The 26,488-nt window shown below is 40.5% G+C and overlaps 1 protein-coding gene across 3 annotated transcripts; it reads right to left on the reverse strand.

Moving 5' to 3' along the window:
- Window positions 1-2,606: 2,606 nt before the first annotated feature.
- Window positions 2,607-26,036, reverse strand: LOC105249425 (ly6/PLAUR domain-containing protein 6B). 3 transcript variants are annotated; one of them, XM_011254877.2, is made up of 7 exons: window positions 24,934-26,035; window positions 8,903-9,130; window positions 7,731-7,892; window positions 7,012-7,052; window positions 6,232-6,330; window positions 5,016-5,090; window positions 2,607-4,859 (listed from the first exon to the last, which is right to left on the reverse strand). In XM_011254877.2, exons 3-7 carry the CDS (start codon window positions 7,879-7,881, stop codon window positions 4,653-4,655), a joined length of 573 nt encoding a protein of 190 aa, XP_011253179.1. In that variant the 5' UTR covers window positions 7,882-7,892; window positions 8,903-9,130; window positions 24,934-26,035; the 3' UTR covers window positions 2,607-4,652. The 3 variants fall into 3 exon arrangements, with proteins under 3 accessions (XP_011253179.1, XP_011253178.1, XP_025270838.1); XM_011254876.2 differs by lacking the exon at window positions 8,903-9,130; XM_025415053.1 differs by lacking the exons at window positions 5,016-5,090; window positions 8,903-9,130 and having other exon boundaries at window positions 24,934-26,036.
- Window positions 26,037-26,488: the final 452 nt, after the last annotated feature.

Raw genomic sequence — 26,488 nt, forward strand, 5'->3', positions numbered from 1 at the left:
ATCTTGTGAGTCTAATACCGAATTATTACTTCCGCCATATTTAAATTATTATCCATTGGCTTGCCCCGTCTTTCTTGCCGACTTTTAAAATAATAAATAATTATATTATATGTATTAAAATATATAAAAATTAGTTATATTATATATTAAAATATATAAAAATTAGTTATATTATATATTATATATATTATATATTATATATTCTATTATATTATTATAATTAATAATTTAATATTTCTTCTTCTTATTATTATTCATTATTATTATTATTATTATTATTATTATTATTATTATTATAGTATATCATTATTTAATTTAATTTATAGTTATTTGATAATTATTTTTCTGTGAAACGGTTCCGTTTATTTGTATAATTTATTCATATAGCGAAATATTTAATCAAAATTTAAGTTAAAATATGCATGATTTATCATTCGCAATAAATATTTGATGAAATTAATAATCAGATTCGATGCTCAAATTATACGAAAAGAGCATTGTTTGTAAATAGAGTTTTGTATATCCAATCTCCATTTCCATCAGATTCCAAAGTACACGGTAAATCTATATGATTCAAATATCATCAAACTATCTATTCGAAATACGCGGCTTTTATCATATGTAATATTAATTAAACGTAATAATCATTTCGTCTGTAATAACAGTCTCTGCCATATCGCATGCCGCGACTACTCGGTAAACACCAAAGTTTCTCACGTCTCTAAACTAACTGTGCAATTTCCATCTCAAATTTCCATTACTATTTATTCTACAATAACTCGCGTTTATTCAACGCATGCCGCGTTAAACATACCTGCTGATTATTTTCATCGTTTATTCAAAGTAATCGTTCGCGGCGAGCGAATTTGTCGCGCATGCGCGTCACACTTCACGCCGGGAGTCAGATGTCAAGGTTCGCGCTCTTTTTTACGCAGCGAAATTGTATATTTTATAATTGTATATTAATTGCATCGCGTCCGAATCGGTATCGAGAGTGTCACGCGCGATGCCGGATATCATCGCAACGTGTTAATTAGTTCGGCAAACACGATTAAATGCATTTTCGAGTCCATTATGTGACCGAGCGTGTCTTGAACACCGCGTATATGTACAGCGCCTATTTGTCACAGAACTATTGAAATTGATCGCGATTCACGTTGCAAGCGAGAGACGCGTTGATAATAATGACAAGCGAGTGAATAAACAGTTGACTGTCATGACAAATTTATCGAGGTAAATAGTACGAATTAATTACTATTGTATAATTGTCACGCTCGCCATTCACTCGAAATATCTGTCTAGTGATGCGCAAAGTCGCCGCGAGTGGCGCGCGACTCGCGCGTACGCGTGAGCCGCGCATGCGCGTCATACTTCACGTCGTAGATGTTCGCGTTCCTTTTTACGCGATGAAATTGTATATCGCGTCCGAATCCATATCGAGAGTATCACGCGCGATGTCGGATATCATCATAACGTATTAATTACTTTGGACAAACACGATTAAACGCATTTTCGGGTCCATTATGCGAGCGTGTCGAATGTCGCGTATATGTACAGCGCCTATTTGTCACAAAACTATTGAAATTGATCGCGATTCACGTTGCAAGCGAGAAGCGCGTTAATAATAGCGAGTGAATAAACAGTTGACTGTCATGACAAATTTATCGAGGTAATTAGTATGAATTAATTACTACTGTGTAATTGTCACGCTTGTCATTCGAAATGTCTGTCTAATGATGATGCGCGAAGTCGTCGTGAGTGGCGCGCGACTCGCGCATGCGCGTCATAATTCGCGTGCCTCGCGCCGGGAGTCAGACGCCGCAAAATCGTTTCGTGTCGTTCGCGTTTCTTTCATGCGATGAAATTATCATTATCGATTAGTATATCGCGTATAAATTCGATCGCGAGAGTGTCGTGATCCCGGACATCAGTTTAATCGTGTCCATCAACTTGGGCGAATATTTTCAGCATCGCAATTCCGTCGGTTTGTTCTTAAACGCCGCGCATGCGCGCCATATGCTTCGTGCGACTTCGCTCTGGAAAATCTCTCGATAATATTTGCTCCATAAAAGTACATTTTGCGTGTGAATCGGTGTTGAGTGTCGCGTAGCGCATTAATTAGTTTGTATAATCGGCATTAATCGTGTTTCCGTTCACAAAGTGCATCGAGTGAATAAACGATCAACTGTCATGGTGAATCAATTAAGGTAAGTGATACCAATTAACAGCTGGCGGGTGATATTTGAGTAAATTTGTGAAATGCAATTATGTCGACTCGGAATTAAACGGTCCAACGTTATTGGTCTAAAATGAACAGTAGAACGATCGTTAATTGATACATGTGTTAATTGATTCGCGTATAATTAACCGCATTTTCTCGTTCACGTGATGGTATGGTTCGATCTCAGTTTATATCAAGGTCGTCGATGCTCATCGAGATCACGAATGTACAGCCTAATGGTTCTGTAATAAAATAATCTGTTCTCATAAAATTTCAGCATACACTTTTCATCAATAATGTATTATAATAATTATAAATATGCACATAATATATACATAATTTATACATAGTTTTTATATAACTTATCGTATAAAAGTAATATTAATCAAAGTATAAAAAATGATGCATGAGAAAAAGAGAAAATAATTCCGTTTATTTTATTGAAATTGATATGTGTGCGATCCGACTAATTACATATTGAATATCATTACAGCTCAACAGCCTCAAACGTGTTGGCAACAATACGAAAACGAGAAGATTCGTTTGTGTGTGCGATTACAATTAAACGTAATTTCCACTCGCATCCACGTGACTTGATTGACTTTAGGATAAAGCATTTCAAGCAGAAATTGACACCGAATGGAATATACATATAACGACGGGAGTATTGTGGTTGTACAACATTCGCAGTGAGTAAATTTATTCAATTTATTACATTTCATTATTTGCGATGATTTATTTCATTATTTGGAATTGTTCGGCAAAATTGCCATACTTCATATATTCCAGAATGTAATCCGTTTTACAATACCGCAAGCTTGTTAAATCAAAATTAACAGAATTAACGAAACAAAAATGTCGTTTATTTATTTAAATTTATTCGGATAAATAAAACATGGTTGCAAATGCAAAAATACGACGGATATTCATACAACAGTTTATGCTATAAAGATAATAAAGAAAAATATGTGACAAGTATAATTTTCTTTATTTCATTACCAACAGTATTCTTACATCATGCCGAAACAATGTATAGTATCTATATTGTAATATATTTATGTATAATCGTTAATAATTACGATAGCAGTAAAGAGTCTGTAATAGGCGAGTTTGTAGATGTTGTTAGTAGATGTGTGAATTTAATTTTTTCATTCGATAATTCGAATTCGCTTCTGATGCGTTACTTACGTAATTGAACAATTTTTACACCAAAAAGTTTCGATGTAGCGAGTTTAAGCGGTTTCTTTGACGAATTACGCTCTTATAATTGGAACAAACATTGCACATTCATCATATTAATTATCAGTCACGCGCGATAACATAATTTGATCCGTTCAATTTTCCACTAAATTAAATATGAAATATGTGCACATATATCACAAATATTTTGATATGGAGAAATTAAGTTAATTAAAGTTTTTCACCTTATATAATATTAGACACATACAATACACTCTCGCTTTCTACGTTTTATTTTATTATACTCTCTAAATTAATTAATTTTAATCACGATACGTTTCTTTAGCTTTTGATTTTTTGAAAGAGTGTCAAAGTGTATACAAGACGTAGATCGTCGTGGTAAACTACTACACCACGTTATGATTGGTAGTCGATTTTTATTGCGTAGCGTGTCTAGATTGTCGTCGAGTCTCGCCGGAAACGAATTCGGAACTATCGATTTTCTCCAAACCTTCTTTGGCCGTACTTTGTGTGCCTTAAGTTCCTTCTACTTCGAGGCATAGCGATACTACCGATACTACGACGAGAAAACAATTCCTTTTGCCATCACGGGGGACCCGTGATTAGTTTCAAGAGTCCCCGATTAATAACGTTTCGGACAGCGCGAAACGGCGCCAAGTTTTTCGACCGCTCTATCCCCGGATCTATCTCGTTTCTCCGAGTCTCTCTCCTGGAATTACTCCCAAACAATTCCTTATGGACACTTTATACCCGAAACGAACGAATTTCGTTTTCCTGGCGTGCCCGAAACACAAGCGTTCGATCGACATACATACTCGTCGAAGATTGCGACTTCCATTAAAGTTAACGGGCTTTAAGTAATAACGACGAACGCGAGTGAAACGAGAGTACGAAAAATAGAGAATGGCGTTTTCTTTCTAAATAATTGGACGATGATCGTCGTCGAGATCGGCTCGACGAGTGGGAAAAATTGGAGCGCGATGAAATGGCCCTCATCCATGGCAGAAATTTATCGGAGAAGGAGTTTGGTCGGAATTAGACGGCGCGGCGGCATCAGTTGTTCAGTTTAATAAGTTATCATTTTCTTTAGGCGTGTGTCAAGCTACAGAAGGAATCACAGAGAACAACGCTCGATCGAGAGACGGCAACGTCACCATCCGCCGTGTGATTTTCGCGCGCGATTTCCGCGCTGTCCGCTTCGCGTGCGCGAATGATTAATGTTGCTGCTTCCTCAGCAATGATATGCATAGAAGAGCGAGGCGGGAAGCCAGAGCAAGCTGGGCCCGTACAGCCGCATCGCCGCGTCGACCCCGTTTCTGCCGGGCCGTTTGCGCTTCGATTTCGACTTGGCTCGCCGTTTGCGCGAGTAGATCGCGTTCGTGGCGTTGGTGGGCGACTCGATGTTGCAGTAGCTCAGGTCGCAGCAACTTATGCAAATCTGAAACGAAATAACCGAATTTATTTCACCCGGCTCCGTCGGTATTTCTCTTTTATTTCTTTTTTGTATTTTTTTCGTTTCTCCGTCTCTTTCTGTCGCCTCGAGATTGTTCGAGAAACCTCCTCCGGGTACACGACAAAATTCGCTATTTCGCACCTGCTGCGTGTCCATGGGAATGCAACCGACCAATCCTGGCCCGCATTCCTCGCTGCTGACACAAGCCTTGCTTACCTAGAACGGAAGGAAGCGGTGATGGCGCGCGAATGAAGGCGATAATAGAAATTTCTGCTGAAATTTTCGAACCTCGCGATCGGAAATGAATGAATACTTATCCCAATCTGAGAGATGCAGGACGGCAGATATTTTTAAAGCGATTAACGAGATGGAAAGCGTCGCGGCGATAAGATTCTTCATTCGACGCTTGCCTCTTTAGTGACGTTAATTTTAATTAAAAAGTTGGGAGAAAAATTAACTCGCATTAATCGTATAGTTAGCACTGTCACATCAGTAACGCGGGACATTAAATTATCGCGTATTACGGTCGTCAGGCGTCAGGAACGTGGAAAGTTCCATCAAAGTTCATCCGTTGGTACATCGACCGGACTCGAGAAGCGCTTAAGCTCGAGAGGGCCATCCATCTCGGCGTCCAGGCCCGAATCCATTCGCGTAACTTCGTTCATTAATAGCCAGAAAATCGATTATCTTTCTAATGTAAACCAATTAGCCACATACGATAACCATTAATTGATTTTATTTAACCGTGTGTACATATCCGCCGTCGATAGACGAAATTTACTCCGATCGCGAGAATCGACGATTTGTTATTGTTAGTTTTCGTTTGTTTTTTTTTTCTGCTTCGTGACTCGTTTCGAGAATGTTATTGATCGAATGTTATTGATCCTAACAAAGGCAACATTCGTAACTTTTTAAATTCATTCTAAAGTCTCACGTCGAAATAGAGAAATTATATCTGGGAAGAAATAACTTATGCATGTCTTTTAAAAGCAGAAAATTTATATATAAGAGTAATTCTAAGTTTAAAAAATTCAACTTTATTTACAAAAATAATGTATGGTTTTAAATGTCGCGTGTATTCAGTTTCAGTTATGTTTTTTATAAAAACATTTTTCAAATATACATTTTGTAGTCTCGGAGAGATATTCGGCTTTAAAATGAAATATGTCGAGGGATCGAGAAGCTACCATCTCTTCATTCACGATAAGGTACATATAAAAACATAGGTATCTCGCTATGAGCTATTTGATAATATATTTGAAATTTATGAAAATCGTGGGGAGGGATATAGTTACGAGCGTGCCTCTCGCGCGATGTATCAAAGCTAGCAGAGTAAGTGAAAAAAAAGTATGCTTGCCAAGACGCTGTTTCCCCGGCTGTCCAGAATGTGCATCGATTGACAGAAATCCCGGCCGCCTGCCGGACACGGCGTATCTATCGCCCATTCGTTGCACATCTGCAAGAATGGAAATGGCAGCAATCTCGATGCAAAGTTTTCATATAAAAACCAAATTTCTTATATTACCAATATCATCAACCATCTCTTTATACGAACGCCAAAAAAAGTAAGTTACGAAAAACTCATCTCTTGATGATGTCAATATAAAATACAATATAATATACGACTGCAAATATTATGTATGTATATTGCACAAATTAAAATTTTTATTCCTTCCATATTTTTAAAAATTATCGCAAATATTTTTTTCAATTTAAAAGAATTATTTAACATGTAAAAAAATGTATTTTATACTGCATTTGTTTTATTGATTTGTCAAAATATTCTTTAGAATTAATGATCTACATGTACATACATTAAACTGCGACGCATTTTTGCAGAAATTAAATTCTTTATTATTTACAAACATTAAACTGCGACGCATTTTTGCAGAAATGCGCCGCAGTTTAATGTATGTAAATAATAAAGAAAAAGATGAGAAGCGGGAGAGGGTTAAAGATAAGATTGGAACTATTACTGCGAAAGAAAAGAAACGAAACGCAATAAGGGGAATTTAGAATAAATCGAAATCGATGGCAGAACAATCTACAGAGTTCTACAAAATTGCGGCTGGACCCGGCACGATAGAGCCATTACGGGAGACTCTTAAGGGACCGTTTAATGGAGTCGTCGATATACCTGGTTATCGCTGACGTTGACGCAAGTGTAGCACGTTAGACCTGCAACAGAAAGCATCGAGCTGAGTAAGTGCGTCACTGGGACAATCGGGATGGGATGAAGACGCATTAACTCTTAATTGCACCATCGTGCTCGTAGAGATACGGGAATTCTATTTGAGAAGGAAGAAAATTAAAGGGAACATACACAGTCAGAGATTAAACGTGGTTTAGAACGTCTAGACGTCCAAGAGTTAACAAGCCGGACGATCAAGTTTAAATAGTTTGACCGCCGAGTTTGTGCTAGAAAAGGACAACTTGCGACAACTCTATCGGGATAGAACAATACGGTCATGTGCGAAACTTAATTTCGTTAACGCCAAGTTACGGCCGTGATTTTATCACGGCGGTAAAGGAGGAACTTTCGCAAGGGCGGATTGTACACGGAGGAGTGCCGGGAACATGTCATTGACAGAGAGAGGGTTGCGGTACACGTGCGAAGTTGGTAGAAAGGATAAGCGGTAGGTCGGAGATTAGTGGCGTTCGATTGCAGAATCGGCGAGCAGGGATAAACTCGAGTTAGCCCGAGTAAATCATAGTTTTCGTTCGACTCTTTTCTCTTCTCTCCGTCCATCTCTCTCTTTGCTTCCCTTCACCACCGAGCTCTCTATTCTCTATCTTATCTATTCTCTACCGAATGTGTGCGTTCGTTTTTCTCGACGGTTTAGCGCCGATACTCACGGTAGATGTCTTCCTCGTCCGCGCTGACGCCCTTCAGGCCCTCCCGCCGCTTCGTTTCTTCCTTTTCGTTTCCGTTTCCGTTTCCGGAGAGGACGTTTCTGCCGCAAGTTTCCGCAGCCAGAAGCAGTCCGACCATCACCCACGTGATCATTCCTCACATCTCTGGAACGATAGAAATGGGGTCGCGCGTTACGTAAGTGACCTCGACAGGACATTAGAGAACGCCAATTACTCGGGAGGAAGGAGGGAGGAGAGGAGGAGTGAGAAGCATTAGAGTCAGGAAGGAAAGCGATCGAACGTGAATTTTAATTCTGATCAATCACACCATATCGCGAATATGGTTCTCGAGAAAGATAAGTGATAAAGAGTGACTTTACAATTCAGGAATGTCTATATTTTTGTCACTTTCACATGAAATGTGATTGTTTGATCATTATAATCATGTCATTGAATAACATCTTTATATCAAACGAATGAAATTGGAAATTGATTATATTTATAAATGCAGATGATGATAATAGTAATAGCAGTAATTTTTGTTCTGAGAATAAACATGTTTCTGAATACAAACGGAGCAGCACATATACAGTGTAGCAGTAAAATAATATAGCATTATCGAATAAAAATAAAATAGAATATGTAAATAAAGGGACATAGAAAGAATAATAATTGTAATTGAAACCAGAAATGTATGAAAAAAATAGAAAGAAATAATGTACATACAAAAATAATAATAAGGAAGCGAAATACAAATTTGCTTATTTTGCATGTATGTACTATATTATTAATAAATGACTTTTTATTATAAAAATTACTGCTATTATATATACTAATTTTTCTAAAAGTTTGTTATATTTCTAATCGTATTAATATTATATTTCAATATGTTATATTTTAAAACTTTAAAATTTATATTACATTTTTTGTTATATTATATTTGAACACGTTTCGAGATTGAAGGTGATCGTACGTGAGAACTGTGAACACGTTCTTTCTTTGGCAAGGAAATTCGACGATGGATGTGGTATTCGGATTCGGAATTGCGAAAGGAACGAGAAACGTAACGAGCACGGCTGATTTAAAGTGTCGTTCCCGTCGACGGCGGGAATCTGCCGTTTGCGTACGTGTCGACCAACGGATAGCCTCTGTCTCGGGTGGATGTACATACATACCGATACTGGGATGTCGATCCGAGCCCGATTCTAGGACACGGGCGACCTATCGGCCGACGTCAGTTCCGTGCGCCATATTAGGGTCTCGACGAGTCAATGGATCGAACGTTGGACCTTTCGAGGTAGATAAGGTCGTGTCGTAGCTTTTCCCCTTCTCCCCACTCCCTCCCTCTCTCCCTAGAGCCCGAGAACCGCCGCAAGAAACGTTTTCGCGATGACAGGCAGCTCCTAATCGAAGTAATTAATTCTGAACTATTGCATGATCGGGGTCTGACAACTGCATTCCAATTTCAGCGTAATCAGCAAACTTTTGCGATATTATTATCATTTTTTTCATCACTGCGATACTCAATATGAATGAGAGAATTGCAATAAATTTCTATAATAAAGCGTTTATTACTTTAATATAGATGTGAGGAATCTGTTGCTCTGAATTTTCATTTCTATAACAATTATGTATATTAAAATGTGTAGGTACATATAGTTGTATAGGATTGCAGAGATTACCAAGTCTTGATGTTGTCTCGAGAGTCGAAACAAGTTTTTTAATTAGTTATTAAGATAATACCAAGACTAAGATTGTTAAGAGAAATTATTTGTTTTATCAAGATTATTGATTTTTTAAAGAAACTAAAATAAGCGTATCTGTAAATTAGATGAGAAAAAATCTCACAAAACATATACACACAACACACACATTATATTACATGCTAAATTTAAAAAAATTTATTTAATAAATAAAAACATTTATATTAACAAATTTGGAAACAATTGATATAATAAACGAAAAAAATAAACAATATAGAATTTTACACAACTAGTTGTACAAAACTTTTGCAGTATATGCGGTTTTCTCTGATTGTGTGCGGCTGCCGCATCTGCATCACTATATGTATACATATATATGTATATATACATTCGTCTTACGCAGTTGCATATAGCAGTGCAGATGCGACTCACCATACACAATCAGAGAACTGCATACATGTGTTGTATGCAAAGTTTCGTGTGGATAAATAAATATAAATTGTATGAAATTTTATATTGTTCATTTTTTATTAATTGTTTCTAAATTTATTATTATAAGTGTTTTAACATTAATTAAATAAAATTTTTTAAGTTTAGTATAAACAAGACGAGATGACAATACAGTATAATATAATTTTTTTTCATCTAATTTGTACAAGTATATTTATTTTATATATATTTTTTTATTTATTATATATATATATATATATATATATATATATATATTGTGTTTTGAGAAATAAATAAATGACACAATAGTAATAATTACTTAAATTATATATTATTTTAAATAATATTTTAAATAATTCAGTATTATATACAAATTATTGATAAAATCGAGACAAGATAACACACAAGACGAAATTTTCAAAGACAAAAATTCACACAAGATAAGATAATTTAAATTTTCGATTTTTACAAATATTGTCTTGTTTCAAATCTTGTGCAGTTTCTATACAATTGTATTATTCATTCGAGATATTAATATAAGATTGCAATCTCTCTTTTTAAGAGGAACGAGGATTAAATATAGCGGTTTGAAGAGAGAGCAGTTAAGAAGCAAATAATAACTTTTTGTTGACAAAAACTTTAAGATACGGTAATTGCATTTCGCAAGAAACATCATGAAATATACAAGTGTCGTTACACGATACGTATAATCACAGCTAATTTATAGCAGTTTTTAAGCTCGATCGCGTTACACGCTTGTATTTAATTTCATTCTTGTAACAAAACTTGGCTTCTTGATGTTCCCCAATATTTCCTTGTTTATGTCCTTTTCTGAATATTCTCGAGAGCTTGAACTCTCTTAACGGAGTGGTTAATTACACACTTACTAACTTTGCTTTCATCCATGCTCCACTTATTCATGAAGTTTGGCGCTGGATAATATATATATATAATGCACTGTATTTTTCTTCCCTCGCCGTTTCGCGACATCACGAAGGAATATAACTTTGTGGCAAAATGGCGTTTTTACGTGCATCGTTCCGAGAACCGTCCCGAGTTTGTCTTTTCCTCAGCTTCGTTTTAATTAGTTCGAGTAGCCGATGGAAAATTGTGCAAAGTGAACGGGATAGAGTTTGCGCAAAATGTGCGATACGCCCGATTCTTTTAATACGCGATACGCTTTAATTAGTAATCATAATAAATTATTCAACATCTCGTTTGCTTCAAATAATATTGTTGAAATAAAACGAGAGATTTATATTCGCTTCAATGAGATGCATCTGAAATCCTCTCTGCTCGTGTGTCGCTTGACTGCTCACAATTTCGAAGTTTAATTATTCAAGACAGACGGAAGTGACGGATTCTACGGAACGCTTTGAAGCCCATAATTTGGATGCGGCTTTGTAAATGTATATAAACGCGCACCCTGCCTTGAATCCTTGCAAAAGTTTTCGCCGTTTATGCAAACTAACCATGCATCAGGATAAGAAAATCATTTTATGTAAAATGGCTCGCGCGCGTGGAAATACATGTCACGAAACACCTGTCGCGCAAAACTTTTTCGCGAGCCTGGCGCACAAGCATCGAGTGACAAAGCCCCGCTATTTATTGGCCATGTCTGTCTGACAATATGAATATCTTTCCTCTCTCATATCGACGTATAGTGCTTTTGTTCCGTCTGATATATGTATGGGTATGTATTTTCACGGTCGTGATTGAAACTTTACGCGTAATATTGCGTTTAAAATTAAAGCAATTAACTTTCATTCGCAAAATGAATCGACTATCCATCGATGGAATTGCGCAAAATTTCTATCGATCAAATTTCAGATTAACGCGCGCTAATGATTTCAACCAGTCCCATAAACGGGACGTTGATCGAGTAGTTATGTACATCGTCGTAAGCGTTATGCGTGTCTGGCTTTTGATCGAGTATAAACGCATTTCGCGTATCGGATTACGAGGGACATATCATTAATCCTAGAAAATGTAGCTTCCATTCTAAGCACAGATTTTCAAACGGCTTAAAATTCGTAACGTTGCGCGCATTACAATCCGATGAATTATCGGAGAATGTATAAATCAGAAGTGGAAATAAATAGGAAATATAAAGAGCGCGCGATCATGCGTTAATCATGTTATACAGTTACGCCCATTGATTTTCGAGCTGTCAAACAAATTTCCGTTGTGCAATAATCACGTGCATTTAATTACCGATCGAATCAATTTAAACGGACTAATCATTAAAAATTATCGATGACGTTTCATCTCATCTCGCGCGAAAGTTGTCGACGGGGAATACATTTTTTTTTTTTTTTTTTTTTCATAAAAACAAATACCAATTTAATTCCGCATCAATCATGGCGGCCCCCGCGTCCTCGAACTCACGATTAGCTTAAAGGGGAACTATTTTTCAAGAGGCAACTTTTAAAGAATATTTTGTTATCCTATACACAAATAAAGACTCGAACCTTAATTTACACAATTTTAGCAACGATTATAATATTTAAGAAATAACGTAAATTCAAAACTTGTAATAAAATTAATATGTGTAACAAGAATTCTGATTATTTTCGTGGAAAAATTTCTGGATCAAATGTTTACGTAAAGTTTTGCATTCGAACGAATATAAAGGAGACAGTTGAAACTATTTTAATTAAATTTAATTAGTCCCATTTAATTATTTTAATTAAAACATTATCTCTACAGGCGAATTTGAACGAAATTGCGTAGAAGAAATATTTTATATAAAATGAACATTCGCCTGGCGTAATATGATCGAAACGAATGGACGTTTCAACTGTCGCTGATTAAATGAATATGAGTAAAGTTTTGACCGCAAGAAGCACGTGAGGGTGAAACGGACGAAAATGTAATTATCGCGTCGATAATGCGACAACTTTATTTAAATTATTCACCGATTAACCGCGACAAAGTCACTTGGACAAGCACACACGCGCAATTTTTTGTGACTTTCTGCAATTGTCTCTACCCTAAGTTATATAATATATTCGCGCTTTTTTGCCTACTAACACGAAAGTAATATCCGGCGCACATTTTCAGCATGTTCTCTAAATATTCGTAGCAATGAATCGGGATAATTGCGAATTCGCGAATTCGCTTCGTCTAAAGTTACCGCTGCAGTGCCGGATGTAGGTGGTATAGGCTTACCGGATGAATAGATTTACGCTGCGCCATAAATGCGTCGGAAATTGAAGAAAAACAGGTCGACGGTAATCCCGTGTTGAATTTTGTTCGCTTTTAATGCGTTATGATAATATTACGTTAGATGTACGTTTCACGTACAGTGTTAAGCGTTATACGAGAGATCCTCTTTAATCCGGAAGCGTCACAAAACCCACAAGTGAATTTTCATATATATAGTTTCAATATTTGACTATAGTCCTTGACACACTTATATATAATTCATAGTCCGATTATAGTATTATATATATTTGACTTTATTATATATAATATAGAATACCAGTTAAAAGTATTGCATTACTTATATAAGGAAATTAATTTAATAGATGAAAATATAACATAAATATAAATATCAATAAACATTTTAATAATATAAATAAACATAAACATTATCAATAAATATTTTATTACTGCTATTTTATGCTTCAATGCTATTGTACAAGCGAAACATTATAACAAATAATAACAGAAATATTAAATGTTTGATTCTATAAAATAATTTTCCTCTACCATTGGATCTTAATTTGACAGATTTTATTGTGGGAACTTGATGAACTTGATACAAGTGTCCAAAAAATGAAACCTATCGATCAAAAGCAATTGTAGGAATATTTACAAATATGTGCGAATCAGATATTAAAAATAAAATCTTACTAAAAAGAATTATCAAGGATATCGAGAATATGTGCGGCAGCTTTGAAAGCAAAGAGAGCTATTTTGAAGGATAAAAAACTTAATATTTCTGTTATTATTTGTTGCAACTTTTAATTTTAATTTTTTCTGTTATTATTTGTTGCAACTTTTAATTTTAATAATATTAAAGCATAAAGTAACATATGTCATGAGATATAATTTTAATATATGTTTTTGTTCAGTAAAATAACGATCCAAACTTCCCTGCTTCTACGAGTAATGCGATACTTTTTATACGCATCACGGTGTGAATGCACCTTTCGCACACAAATTTTTACCTATCTTTGCACCTATTTTACATTTCTTATCTGTTAGGTGGCAACTACGGCGGCGCCCGACGATTTCAAGCGGACTTCTTTCTGGGATGATTGCGACGCGGGTCGGCAAAGCACAAAGGGTAAGTCACAAAGTGTATTTGCATGTTGCGCTCGTTGGTGAAACTCGCGCTACCGCGAATTCGTCAAAGCGATTTGCAATCTATTATTTATTCGTCCATCGCGACCGGTAGCCGGCGTACTTTTTCGCGTCCGCGAAAGAGAGCGAACGACATTGCAACTCGACGACTTCTCCGAGGGATACGATGTTCCGGGTCAAGAGTAGACCGGATTTCTCTTGTTATTTATTCGATGAGAGTTGGAGACGTTTCGCCGAGTTTCGCGGTAATCCTGGCTGTATCATTGCCGCAAAGACACTCGGCACGAAGGCAAGGATGAAGCGAGGGTTAAAACGCGGAAAGGGATCCAGCGAGCGCTATGATAAATGTAATATATTTCCGACCGGGGATATATGCTTACGAAAGAAAGAGCTTACAAATTACATAAATTGCTCTTTTACGCAAAAGAGAATTTTTTTACGTTTTGCTCAGAAATTTCAAATTTTCCTCTTGAAATTGTTTAATATATATATATATTTTTTTATTTTTATAAAATGTTTGCGCCATTATCACTAATTAATTAGCATAGCACATTATTGATCAATTTGATTGAAATTTATTAGCTGCATAAAGGCAAAGTTCATAATAATAATAATTTCCGACATTGCCGCGAGAAATTGCAAATTAATGAGAAAATAACAATTCTTTTCAGAATTTTCTCACTAAATGGTAATTGCGATATCACGAACATTGAGAGTAGCAATTAACCTAACGAGACTTCTTTCTCTGTAAAATGTCAGTTTTTGAAGTTTTGCGAAAATGATTGCGAGCAATGTTGGAAAAAATTCGTGATTCGCTTTTAAACCGGTCTGGAAATGTGCGAAAGTGAAGGCGGAACGGACGGATGGCGAGGATCAAAGTAAAAGCCGAAAGTGTGAGGTCGCGCTGGTAACGTGGAAATGTTCGTAGGAATGCTAGATGGAAAGGGTCATTTCACGGGTTGGAAAAGTATGCGGTTGGCGGATGAGGACGCGTTGCTTTATTAAATATGGAAGCTCACGACTCGTGTGAGCCCCAAGCTTCTCTCGCACGCGTGTCTGCGCATGTGTTTGCGTGTGCGTAAGCGTACGCGAGGATGACGAAGAGTAGCGAGGGGGTGAAACGTGACGGGACGTATCCTTCCGAATCTCGTAATTCGCATGGTGGAGAAATTTGTACGTCGCCTCCCCGCTTTTATCGTGTTTCTTACACGGCCCACTCATCTCCGTAAGTGCTCGACGGTGGACGCCGCGGGGGTTGACAGGGGTTCGAAGGGGTTAGGGGGAACGGGGTTCGGAGAACGGGTCGATGATAAAGCTGCCATCCCACGTATCCCTTTCCTCCCTCCTCACCTCGTATATCGTCGTCCCCTCGATTCTTGCCGAAGCCCGCGATAGTTTGGAAAGAACCGCTTGCGGACTAACCGCTCGAGTAACTACAGCGAAATCACGTTACAACTACGCGAGTAGTTCTCCCTCCGTCGAAGCTTGAAATTAAATTTGTCATACCTGATTTTCGTTATATCGAGTTTCCCGTCTATATCGTTACGGACGGTGACCGAGGAATTCAATCGAATCTCGTAGCGAGGAAAATTCTATTCTCTCTCGGTGTTTCTCAAGCTTCCGGTGTCCGCGGTCGCGCGCGGGATACACGTCGCCTCTTACCCTTTGCCTCACGATCTTGACGGAACGAGCGAACCGTTGTTAGGCGAAACGTTCCACCCGATCTGTTTTTTTGTATCCCTTCATTACTCGAATGGCTTTCGGGCATCTCGAGAACGCGGTATGCTCGTTCTTTCGCGAATCTATTCTCAACGGTCGTTCAAGAATCCGAAAGCGGAGCGTACGGAACGCGCGTACTGATTGCGCGATGCGATCGCGCCGCCGGAAATGGAGCGCTGTAAATTGTGTGTGAACAGCAATTCGGCTCTAAAATGCCGGAAATGCAGTCGATTTATTTCTGAAAAGTACCCGCGCATCCCGCTGCATCCACCCCTTGCTTGTCTATTAACACTACATTTTAGGCAAAATACCTTTCGCTGAATAAAACGTAACGCATATAATGTGCGTATGTGTGTGCGTGTGTATATATGTGTTGGTAAATTTATTTTTATGAATTTAATAACGCTTTTACATTATTTCTTTTAACGATACACGTGTAAACCTGCGATTAATGCTCGGCGTAATTAAGAGAGCTAAAAAGCTGCAATTATGCAGCTTTTAGACCCAAAGATCCGGAAATCTTATTCCACTAAAGCTGCGATAAACTTTGAAAGTTTAATGGTATGTGCGTCGGAATTAACTTTTTTTCCCCTCCCTCTTTTCACTTAAACCTAAACTGTCCCCCGTAGGGAATAGCGCTCTGTCCGTCTTCGGTAAATCGAAGTCACGGGAATCAATTCAATCCAAGTAAACGTAGAGAGATTATTTGTCTATTTCCTCTCTATTATTTTCTTTGTATATTACTTTTCTTTTTTCGATCGCTTTTTTCTTTTTCAAGAATGTGAGGAACAAAGAACTAGACGCGCTAAGAAACTACAAACGAGACATCGTATCGATTCTCAATGCTGTCGCTTCTTTGAACAGGATCGCACAAAAGCCGAGAGGAATCAAAATGCTAAAGTGGTTCGTGCCTCGATCAATCGGGGACGCTTCCGTCCGAAAAATAAGGAAGTTTGCGGTAGAATAAATAACTTTGTTCTTCTCTCGAAAAATAAAAGATGGAGAGAGAAGGTATACGTGGCGTAAAATTAATTCTATATACAATATATTTATACATCTCAATAAAAACGCGCCTCGAATCACTTTATTAAAATTACACAACGACTGGATTATGCGGAATAAGTCGGTAATAAAATTCCGGGTTGATTCTCGGTCGAGGGGCTGCAATGAAGCTCTGAAAGAAAGGGATGATAAATTATATTTTATGGCTAGTCAAATATAATGAATAAAGATGTATGTCGCGCGCACACGAGTTATGTAATTTACTACCTAACGAGTGTTTCGCGAATGTAGCTTTTTCAGCTCGCTTTCTCTCTACATTTTTTTTTTATTTAATAAAAGCAACGGTCGAGTGTCATTGTACTGCTAACGGTAGTAATTATCGATCAACGCTCGCGCCATTCGCTTAAAAGAATAAAGACCGTGGCTGAACTTACGCGCGTTTGTGTCCTTTGTTAGATCGCAGCGAGACCTAAAAAACGCTATCACCGATGAAAGATTAATGATGGCAATTATAGACTCGGAGCGGTGTAAATTAAACGAAAAGCCGGGAGATTGTGTCGACGGAGCAAATATCTGTTACGCTGCGAGTAATTTACAGAGTGTACACAGGTTCGCCATGTACCGCGGCCATTACACGATACTCGGCATTATCGTAACGATCACTAACCGGTACGATGCTTATGGCAGTATCAACGCAAAGTTGCAGTTTGTGTTGCGAAACGACGATAATTATCGGAAAAAGTTGGGATCGTCTGGATTCGGCGAAAAAGGGATGAGTAGCAGTAGTAACGGGCGCAACACCCATGATCGTTGGTGAATATCGCGCGATGGCGGCGGCGGTGGCGACGGTACCGGTGTCTGAAACCCACTTCCAGTTTAACGCGATTGTGCAAAATCAATTACCGCGGAGTTGGCGTAATATACGAGAGAAGTTTACCGCCGAAAGTGTCCTCCTCGCACGGCATCGGCCGAACTTGTCGCGCACGATCCCAATTCTCGATCCTCGGGACTTTAACTCGCGAAATTATAGCCACCTAGGCTGCCGGCGAGCTCGCCCCCGGATCCGACTCTCGCAGAGAATCGTCGCGAAACACCCGTAGAAACAGTCGCGTTAGATAACCGCGACGATGACTACGCGATTCCGACCTTTCTCTGTCTCTGTCTCTCTCTCTCTCTCTGTACCGTTAATGCTGGGCGTACCCGCAAATTCCCTTTATTGCGGCACTTGGCCGATACGCGCCATCGGACTACAGGGACATGGTACTGACCAGGGAAAGCGATCCCGGATAGCTCGCTCCAAACGAGGTGTGTAACCAAACCGCGGCGATACCGATTTCTAGAGAATCCGCTTTAACGACGACCTCTCCCGCCCGTACTTTTCATTCCGTTCGGTTAATCCTAAAAATTGGATAACCGGTAGCGCACCGGTCGTGCACGCTCTACTGCCGGGTTATCGAGGATATAATGGACATCTTCCCGTCTTTCGTCCATATCCCCCGGATATCGCGTAATGCGAATGTAAAAGCTCCAACACAGAGAGATGAGCACGGAGCGCAAAATGTAGCCGTGACGCCACCGACCGAAGGGATCCACGCTCGGCAATCCATTTCGTAATTTAATTATGATGCTGTTACAAATTCGCTTTTTCTTTGGGAGCGCGAGTGTATTGCGCACGAGGTAAAAGAGACCTCTTTTATGCGAGCCAAGATTCGAGCTTGTTCGCGACAGGCAAATTTATGGAGCCGTAAGAACGATAACGGCGGAAAAAAGTGATTTTCATGCCGGAATAAAATCATCTCTTTGTCGAACAAACGTCCGTACAATTGTTCTCATTTTGATATTAAACCTTGCGGAACTTGCAAAAAAAAATAGTAGATGACTGTATGTTGGAGGAATGGACCATAATCTACTTCGACTCTTCATTACAAGCCTGTTAAAACCTCGCTTTTGCACTCGCCCTCGGGATTCCTTTGCTAGAGATGCTTTATCGCGCGATATATCGCATTTAAATGTGAAATTTGAATTTTCCTGACGTAATTATTAACGGTGGTTAATTGAAACGGTTAAAAAACACGGTGGTAATTACAAAGAAATGTGATTTTTTGATATATTTATATTTATACGTATGTCGTTTATTTATTCCGTTAAATCGCAAATCTTTGTTTACGCAAACAAATACATTAATTACTCCTGCTTTTTCTTTTAGCGAGGAAAAATTTAAATTGCCATTTTACATTCCAGTAGAATGTCCAAAATTCGATTTTAGATTTTAATCACGAATATCTCTGCTATCGGTTTGCGTTTGCTCCCTTTTGTTTTCGCACGTTCTTTTTTTTTTAATTTTAGGAAACACAATAAATTGTAATCTTTTTTCGCAAACAAAGTATATATTCGTTTACTCGTACGATGGATTTATGATAATAATTATATTTGCCAGAGAAGTTGTAATTTCACATCGATATCGTTGTTCCGCTCGAGAATTAAAACTATTTGTTTATTGAACGCGTAAGCCGAACGATTGTCATTTTCGAATTTTGAATTGTCTCTTGCTCATAAAAGATTGAAAATATCGTTCTGTTCCAGTGGAATGCAATCCATTCCGGAATTTAATTACAAATCTGTTACAACTTCGCTTTCGCCACCGCGAGATTTTTCCGAAAGCTCGGAATATCGCATCTCTATTTTTACAAGCAAGACTGGAATTTTTAGTCAGTTGCGAGTCACTTGTAACGTCAACAATATTAACGGGGAAATGAGATTTTAATATCGATATTGGATTTTCGTGAAAAATCAAAAATCTCTTTCTCGCCGAACAATCGCGATAATTGATCACTTTTAATTCCAAATTTTCCATTATTTCCAGAACATTGAGGATATATCGTTTTCTATCCGCGCGGACCGTCGATTCATTGCATAATTTAATTATAAGTTACTGGATCGCTCTCAAAGGGGCTTTTGTTGTCCCCGTAATGAGTAACCTGCAAATAAATGAGTTAAGTTTCTCGCGTCGTTTTGTTGGACGCGCGAATTCAGCATCTTGGTCGTCTCCGAAATTCTTCATTGCTCGCTGTCTAGCGCATGTCATGTTGATTTATCGCCATTCTTTCTTTGACCCTTTTCCGTTACTTGTATAAAGGATTGGAAATACCTGTTCCGTGGTCGCACATAATGCTGCTAAAACCGAGGAAAATTTATCGCGACTACAAGTCGCCGCAGTACGGCCATCCCCGCCAGTAGCAGGGGTGTTACTTTATTTCACTTCCGTTACGTCATTGCTATACTCATGTGGACGCGTGTGAGTAGGTCCCTTGCACACCTTTGTGTAAACCCACTGCAGGCGTCACGGCCACAGAGTCTGCCATAAATTCGACCGTGGGATTTCGCCAGGCCCGAGGAAAAGGGATCGGTCCTCTTACGGGCAACCTTAGCGAAATTATGTTATTTGATTTAGAGGACTGATAACCGGCGGAAAGTCGATGAAGTAAATTAAACGAGCGGCAAAGACAGAAGGAGAAAAGAGAGAGAGAGATGGAAAGAGCAGCAAGCGCGCGGTTGTTTCTCGAAAGATTTCCTCTCTCGCGCTTCTCGATAATCCTCTCGGGGACAATGGGAAAGAAAAAGGACGAGTTTCGGAGCCGATAATTCGAGCACGACGGCGGATCTCGGAAAGACGAAGGGGATCGAGAATCCACGAGGAGAAGAAATGAAAGCGGAAAGAGAAGCCCCGATATCATCTCAAGAGCGTCTCACCGATGCTTTTAATTGATTGCGGAAATTGAGTTTCGCCCCTTCACCGTGTTTCGCACCTGTACTTAATATACATGTATATAAGCTGAAAGGGCAGAGAGCGCGAATTACTTTTTCAGTTTCGAAAGTTTGTCGGCGCGATGCGATTTTTATCCTCCCGCGGATTTCTCTATTCTTTCGCAACTCTTGTAATCATCGCGGGTCTCGTTTACAAACGTTGGACTCACGTCGAACTAAACGAGAGATAAAGAAAGATAAAGGGAGAGGGAGACACGGATTTGTCCTCTGCGATTTATTTTTCGAACGATAAAACTTGCCGGACCAACTTTCGAATAACTTACAGTCATTCCTGATAAAATATGTTTTCTGGAGATGAAATATGCGCTGGAAATTTCCCGCGGTTCGCCGTCCCTTCCCGGCAACGAGAAACGTCCGAAACTTTTTTCTTCCTTACGAGCTTCTTACGAATGCTACGGCACTGGCTGGGTCGACTGGGTTGTCTTCCGAAGCTTTGAGGAGACAGTCAACTAAAATTAATTTTTCAAACTTTTAACAATTGCAATTAATTGTTGGACGTTTGTTGGTTTTTGTCGACTTCTGATTTCGACATTTCTTCGTAAATTAATTCAATTTTTATCGACAAAGCAATTACCGGTGTAAGTAAAGTTTACCTGTCTAATTTTAAATTTTTTTTATTTATTATACGTCAAATAAAAATTAATTATTAATCCCAATTATGTTTTCAAGTATGATTTTCGCGAGGCATTATTTATTAATTATAACAAAAATAATTATTTTCAATAGCGCACATATTGCATGCGTGACTTTCAATCCAATTTGTATTGCGAATATATGCGTAACATATGAATTATAGGAAAATTGATTATCGAAAGAAATTTGATATTTAAAAAGTCAGTGATAAACAGACACATTAATCACACAGATGCAGTATCAATTTTGGTTGCGCAAATAACATTATTTCCAGAAAGATTAACTTCACGGTTGGACATCGTACACGCACATTATGTGCGTTATTGAAACTAATTATTATTTTGTTATAATCCGTCAATAATCATACTTGAAGAGATAATTGGTTCGACAATCGCTTTCCTATCGATTTGACATGCAATACAATTAGAGAAAAATAAAAAATTTCTATTAAACAAACTAATTTTACGCTGATATTTATTTTACCGATAACAAATAACCAACAAACATGAAAATCAGGCCAACAATTAACCAACAAACGAGCAATGATTAGTTGCGATTGTTAAAAGTTTGAAAAATTCATTTCGCTTGACTCGACAGAGTTGTCTTTCGAAAGAATGCGTTTGATCAAGTGGAAAGGAATGGAACAATGGGGAAAGCGGAGACCCGCTTTACGAGCATGTCAACGAGCGATCACGTCAAGCGGAATTGCGGAGACGTACACATTCGCTCTCGTTTGCCGCGCGATGCATTCGCATTCGTCGGACTGTCAAAGTACCAGAGTACCAATTGAAGGGCGGGGGAGGATGAGGCTGACATGATTGCCTTTGACGCGAGAGCAATGAAGTAACGGCGCTCGTACACCTCGTGGCGCAAAACCCTTTCTGTAATTCGCGCTTCTCGAATCTCGTCGCCTACAACGTCTAGCTATTAATCCTACCCCACCGTATATCCGTGCGAGGGAGGAAACGAGAGATACGCCGAGTACGTTGCCGTGTATACACACGTCCAACCCCGGTCTCTCCACCGTGCGCCTCGACTGTCTGTTAATATAATGCATGACACGCGCATGCAACACTTCCCGCGCCGAAAACAGCACGCACGTACGCTCGCTCGGCACGCACGCACGTCTCGCCGTTGCATAGAGAGCCACCTCCCTCCTCCCTCCGCCGCCCCCGCTTCTCCACCGCCCCCGCTATCCCGAGGGTAACCTACCGCGAGAATAATCCCGCGCGGTTGTAATTTCGGGAACGCCTTTCAGTTACCGATAATTAGCCGATAATCTCTTTCCGAGGGAACTTTGGTCGCGGTCCAGCGGCTATTTAATCGCGCGTTCTTCGCTATTTCTTCCTCGTTTCTCTCTCTCTCTCTCTCGACCCTTTATACTTCTCCCGGCTCGCTCGATCCTACCCTTCCCAGTCCCTCGTTTCCGCCGTTCTACCCACGACTAACCTTTGTTTCCACCCACCTTGCAAGTTGGTAGAATCCGCAGCCAAGTTATATCGCCCCGCCGTTACTTGAATAAATATTCCTAATTTCGTACTTGTCTAACTCCGGACGTACGTAAAATATTCCTACCTTTATGCATCCCCCGTTGAGCGTTAAGAATACGTAACTGTGACTCTCGGCATTGTTTAATTTTCCGAGTCTGCGAAACGCGTCGGCACGGCTCGCTGCGAGCCGCAGGGGTAGGTAGGTAGGAAGAGGAGCGCTTATCTCACGGCTTTCGTAGATTTCGCCCTCGTTTCTCCTTTTTTTTTCTCGCGCCCAGCTCGTGGAGGAGCGAGTAGTTACTCTAGCCTTATATAAATGCTAATATAAATGTTGTATATCGCTCCCCCGGATGCGGGCGATGTATCTTTGGCAAAATTACAGCCGCAGCCGCGGTCTCTTTCCATCGAGCCTCGTACGAGCAAATTTTTCGCGAGGAATTCACGCGCGAAATTTGTCATGTCCCTCCCCCTCTCTCTCTCTCTTTCTTTCTTTGCGCGCGGTGATAGATCCATGACATATACAAGGCGAAATCAAATCTTGGCGCAGCCCTCTGACACGACGGGATACGTGTCTTGAAAGTTGTCGGCGCCCATTCTCAAGCCACGACGACGACATTGATTCCGGAATAAGGCTGAAAAATATGTCGACTCACTCCCCAACTATGTGGAATTCGCTGTCGCCACCTTTAATCCCGTCCTGCGTTTCTGCTCTCGACAACTTCTCTCCCTCTCTCGTCAGATCTCGCGTCCGGATTTCGCTTCCGAGTCACTCGCGCGCTTATATAAATGCTAATGTTATACATCGATGTGGTTCGAGAGAGATCCGCCGCCTCGAACAAGTAGTACAAATTTTGAGTCGGATGTAATCCATCTCGCGATATTGCGCTCGACGCCGTCTGTGAAGATTGATCGATACCGACCTTTTCGAGATAGCTCATTAATTAATAGGAACAATCGAGGAACGTGCGATCTCGAAATTGATTCGACGGAAAAGAAAAGACTTGAAAGAGCGTTTTATATACGTGCTGCGCGATACTTTAGTAAAGTTATTTGAAAAAAAAAAATATACGGACACACAAAAGGGAGAAGAGAGGTGTATGCCAATAATATATACGAATAAAGATCTGAAGAATAAACGCGCTGTATTTTTTTGCATAGCACAGGCGGTCTCTTTTTGAAATCGCGAAAAATGGGTCGGCTGAATCTCGAGGTCGTATCCTTCAACCGTATCGACAGCGCTGCCGACGTCGTCACCAAATGCAATTTCAAAGTAAAATAGAAAAACTTTTTCGAATTATACGGAACAATCGGGGTGCGCGCTGAACAATTAAATACTTCCCAGTTCAAACTTATTGAATAAATTATGTAAGGCGGAGTCGTTTCAGCGACGATTAATATACCAACGTTAAACGCCAGGTCAGGGCTTTCTTCTTTCCCGGTTTTTTTTTCCATCGCCGCTAATCGAATTTCTCTTCGGGGATCTCGGCGCGAAAGCTATCGTTAAGCACGATTCGCGATGTATGTACGCGAGGCCGGAACGATCGGTCGATGCCAACCGTGTGTTGGATTTCGCGCCAAATGTGCTGGCTTAGGCAGCGTGCATGCATCCATTTACCAGCTCCCATGATCCCATCGACGCGATCTAGGCTTGAAAAATGACTAGCAATAAAATCTCTCGAGCGTGAAACGTGATCCGAGAAAAAGAAAAAGAAGAAGAGGAGAGAAAAACGGCGGAGTAACCAAGTTTAGGAGCAAAAAGGAAGGTCGAGGAAGAAAAAGAAAAAATCTCTTCCCAAAAATGTTGCCTTTGGAGAGTTTTCTCCTGCCAACGTACTTGATATGCCGGACAGACGAGACGTATCGATCCCTCTATTTTTGATTCGGTCGAAAGGACTTGTTGTGGTCGGGCTTCTCGAGAATTCTCGAGCGACCGCCAATTTTCTTGCCGCATCCCTCGTTTCTGGCGAAAACTAATCTCGTTTCCGAAATAATGGGCGCTTACAACTACGCAGATATATCAAGGCGAGCGTTTCCGCGGCATAATGCAGCTCGGCGTTGCGCATAGCTACTTACTTGGAATATCCCAAACGCTGTGCCGAGGTGTTCATTTGTCCGCACGACCGTCGTCACGATCATTACTCTCTCCGGCTCCTCTACGTCTGCCTGTCTCTCTCGCTCTCTCGTTCCTCTTCTCCCTCTCCGTCTCTCCTTCTCCCCTTTCCCATTCGCTTCTCTCACGAATAATTTCTCTCTCTCTCTCTCTCGCTCTCGCTTTCTCTTTCGTCGCCCTTTCCTCTGGCACCCTCTCAATTTTCCGCAGTCCCCTCTTCCGTCGTTCACAAACACCGTGTACTAGGCGCTTCCAACTATCGAGAGCAAAGAACCGCGTAGTAGATTCGCGCTACGCATCGTAGGCAAGCGTGTGCAGAGATGCACGCGTACGATACATCCGCGCGCGCGCATACCTCAAGGCTCAATCCACTGCAAACATCCCGCGGGTCTCATCCACCGAGGGAAATGGTACGGTTCTCCTTCTCGCGGTGCGAGGGTAAACGCGTTCGCGGTTCGACCCACTTTGGAAGAGCGCAATTTCACGCGATCCGACCTCGCTGTCTTTGCCCGCTCGATCGATCGATGACTCCGATCGGTGATGCGCCTATTGAGCACGCTCTGCTACAATCTCGATGTCGCAATGCGTGTCAATCGCAACGTCGAGTCCTCTCTGGTACCGCTACTGCTGTTTCCGAACGTCATATTCGATTTTTGTGCGGCCACGGTCGCCAGTCGGCTAACGACGACGCGGCGAGCGTAGATCTCGGGGCCGATCATGACGGACCCCCTATTCCTCGCGCTGTCCGCTCGTCCTGTCGCTCATCCTGTCGCGGGTCGCGCTCGTTATACACTGATCGGGCCGAGAGCGGAGAGACGATCTCGTCTCGGGATCGGCGGGGATGCTGGGACACGAGAGGACCATGTGCGGTGCGCGCGCGCGCGCGCGCGTGCGACGCGGGTGCTGTGTGTGCGTTCCAAAACACGCAGAAGGCCGCGCGTCCGTGTTGGTTGCGAGCGCGTTTTCGTGTGCGTTCTCGAAGGCACGCAAGCACCGCGTCAACGCGTCAGGTCGGAGGCTGCGGGCCGCCCGCGGTCCAGGCTGCCGCGCGATACACTGCGAGCCGACGGTGCCGAGCGCCCGGGAGAACCCGCGGGAGCCCATTCGTGGGTGAACGAAGCTCTCCGAAAATCTGCGAAGATCCTCGATTCGATACACTCGGGGTCGCGCCACTAGCGCGTCGAAGGACACGGACGGACCACCGGGACTACCTGTCGGACCGATCACAGCATCACCACCACTGTGAAAGGAGCGCGGGATCTCTCTCGCCTCTCCTTCTTCTCTCTCCCTCTGCGGGAAGCGGACTCGCTCGCTCGCTCCTCTCGATAAAAGTCTGCAATAAAAGAACACGTATCGCGATCGTTTTTCTTTCCCTTCTTTTTCCCCTTTTTATTTCCTTTTCTTCTTACCCTTGTCGAACGCCGCATGATCACTTACGTGCTTTTAACAGGCGGAAAATTGAGGCCGGATAGATTCGTTTGGTTTATACGCGCGAGAACGTACCAAATTGACGATTCC

This window comes from Camponotus floridanus, unplaced genomic scaffold, assembly GCF_003227725.1.
Source record: "Camponotus floridanus strain SB8 unplaced genomic scaffold, Cflo_v7.5 scaffold96, whole genome shotgun sequence".
NCBI lineage: Eukaryota > Metazoa > Arthropoda > Insecta > Hymenoptera > Formicidae > Camponotus > Camponotus floridanus.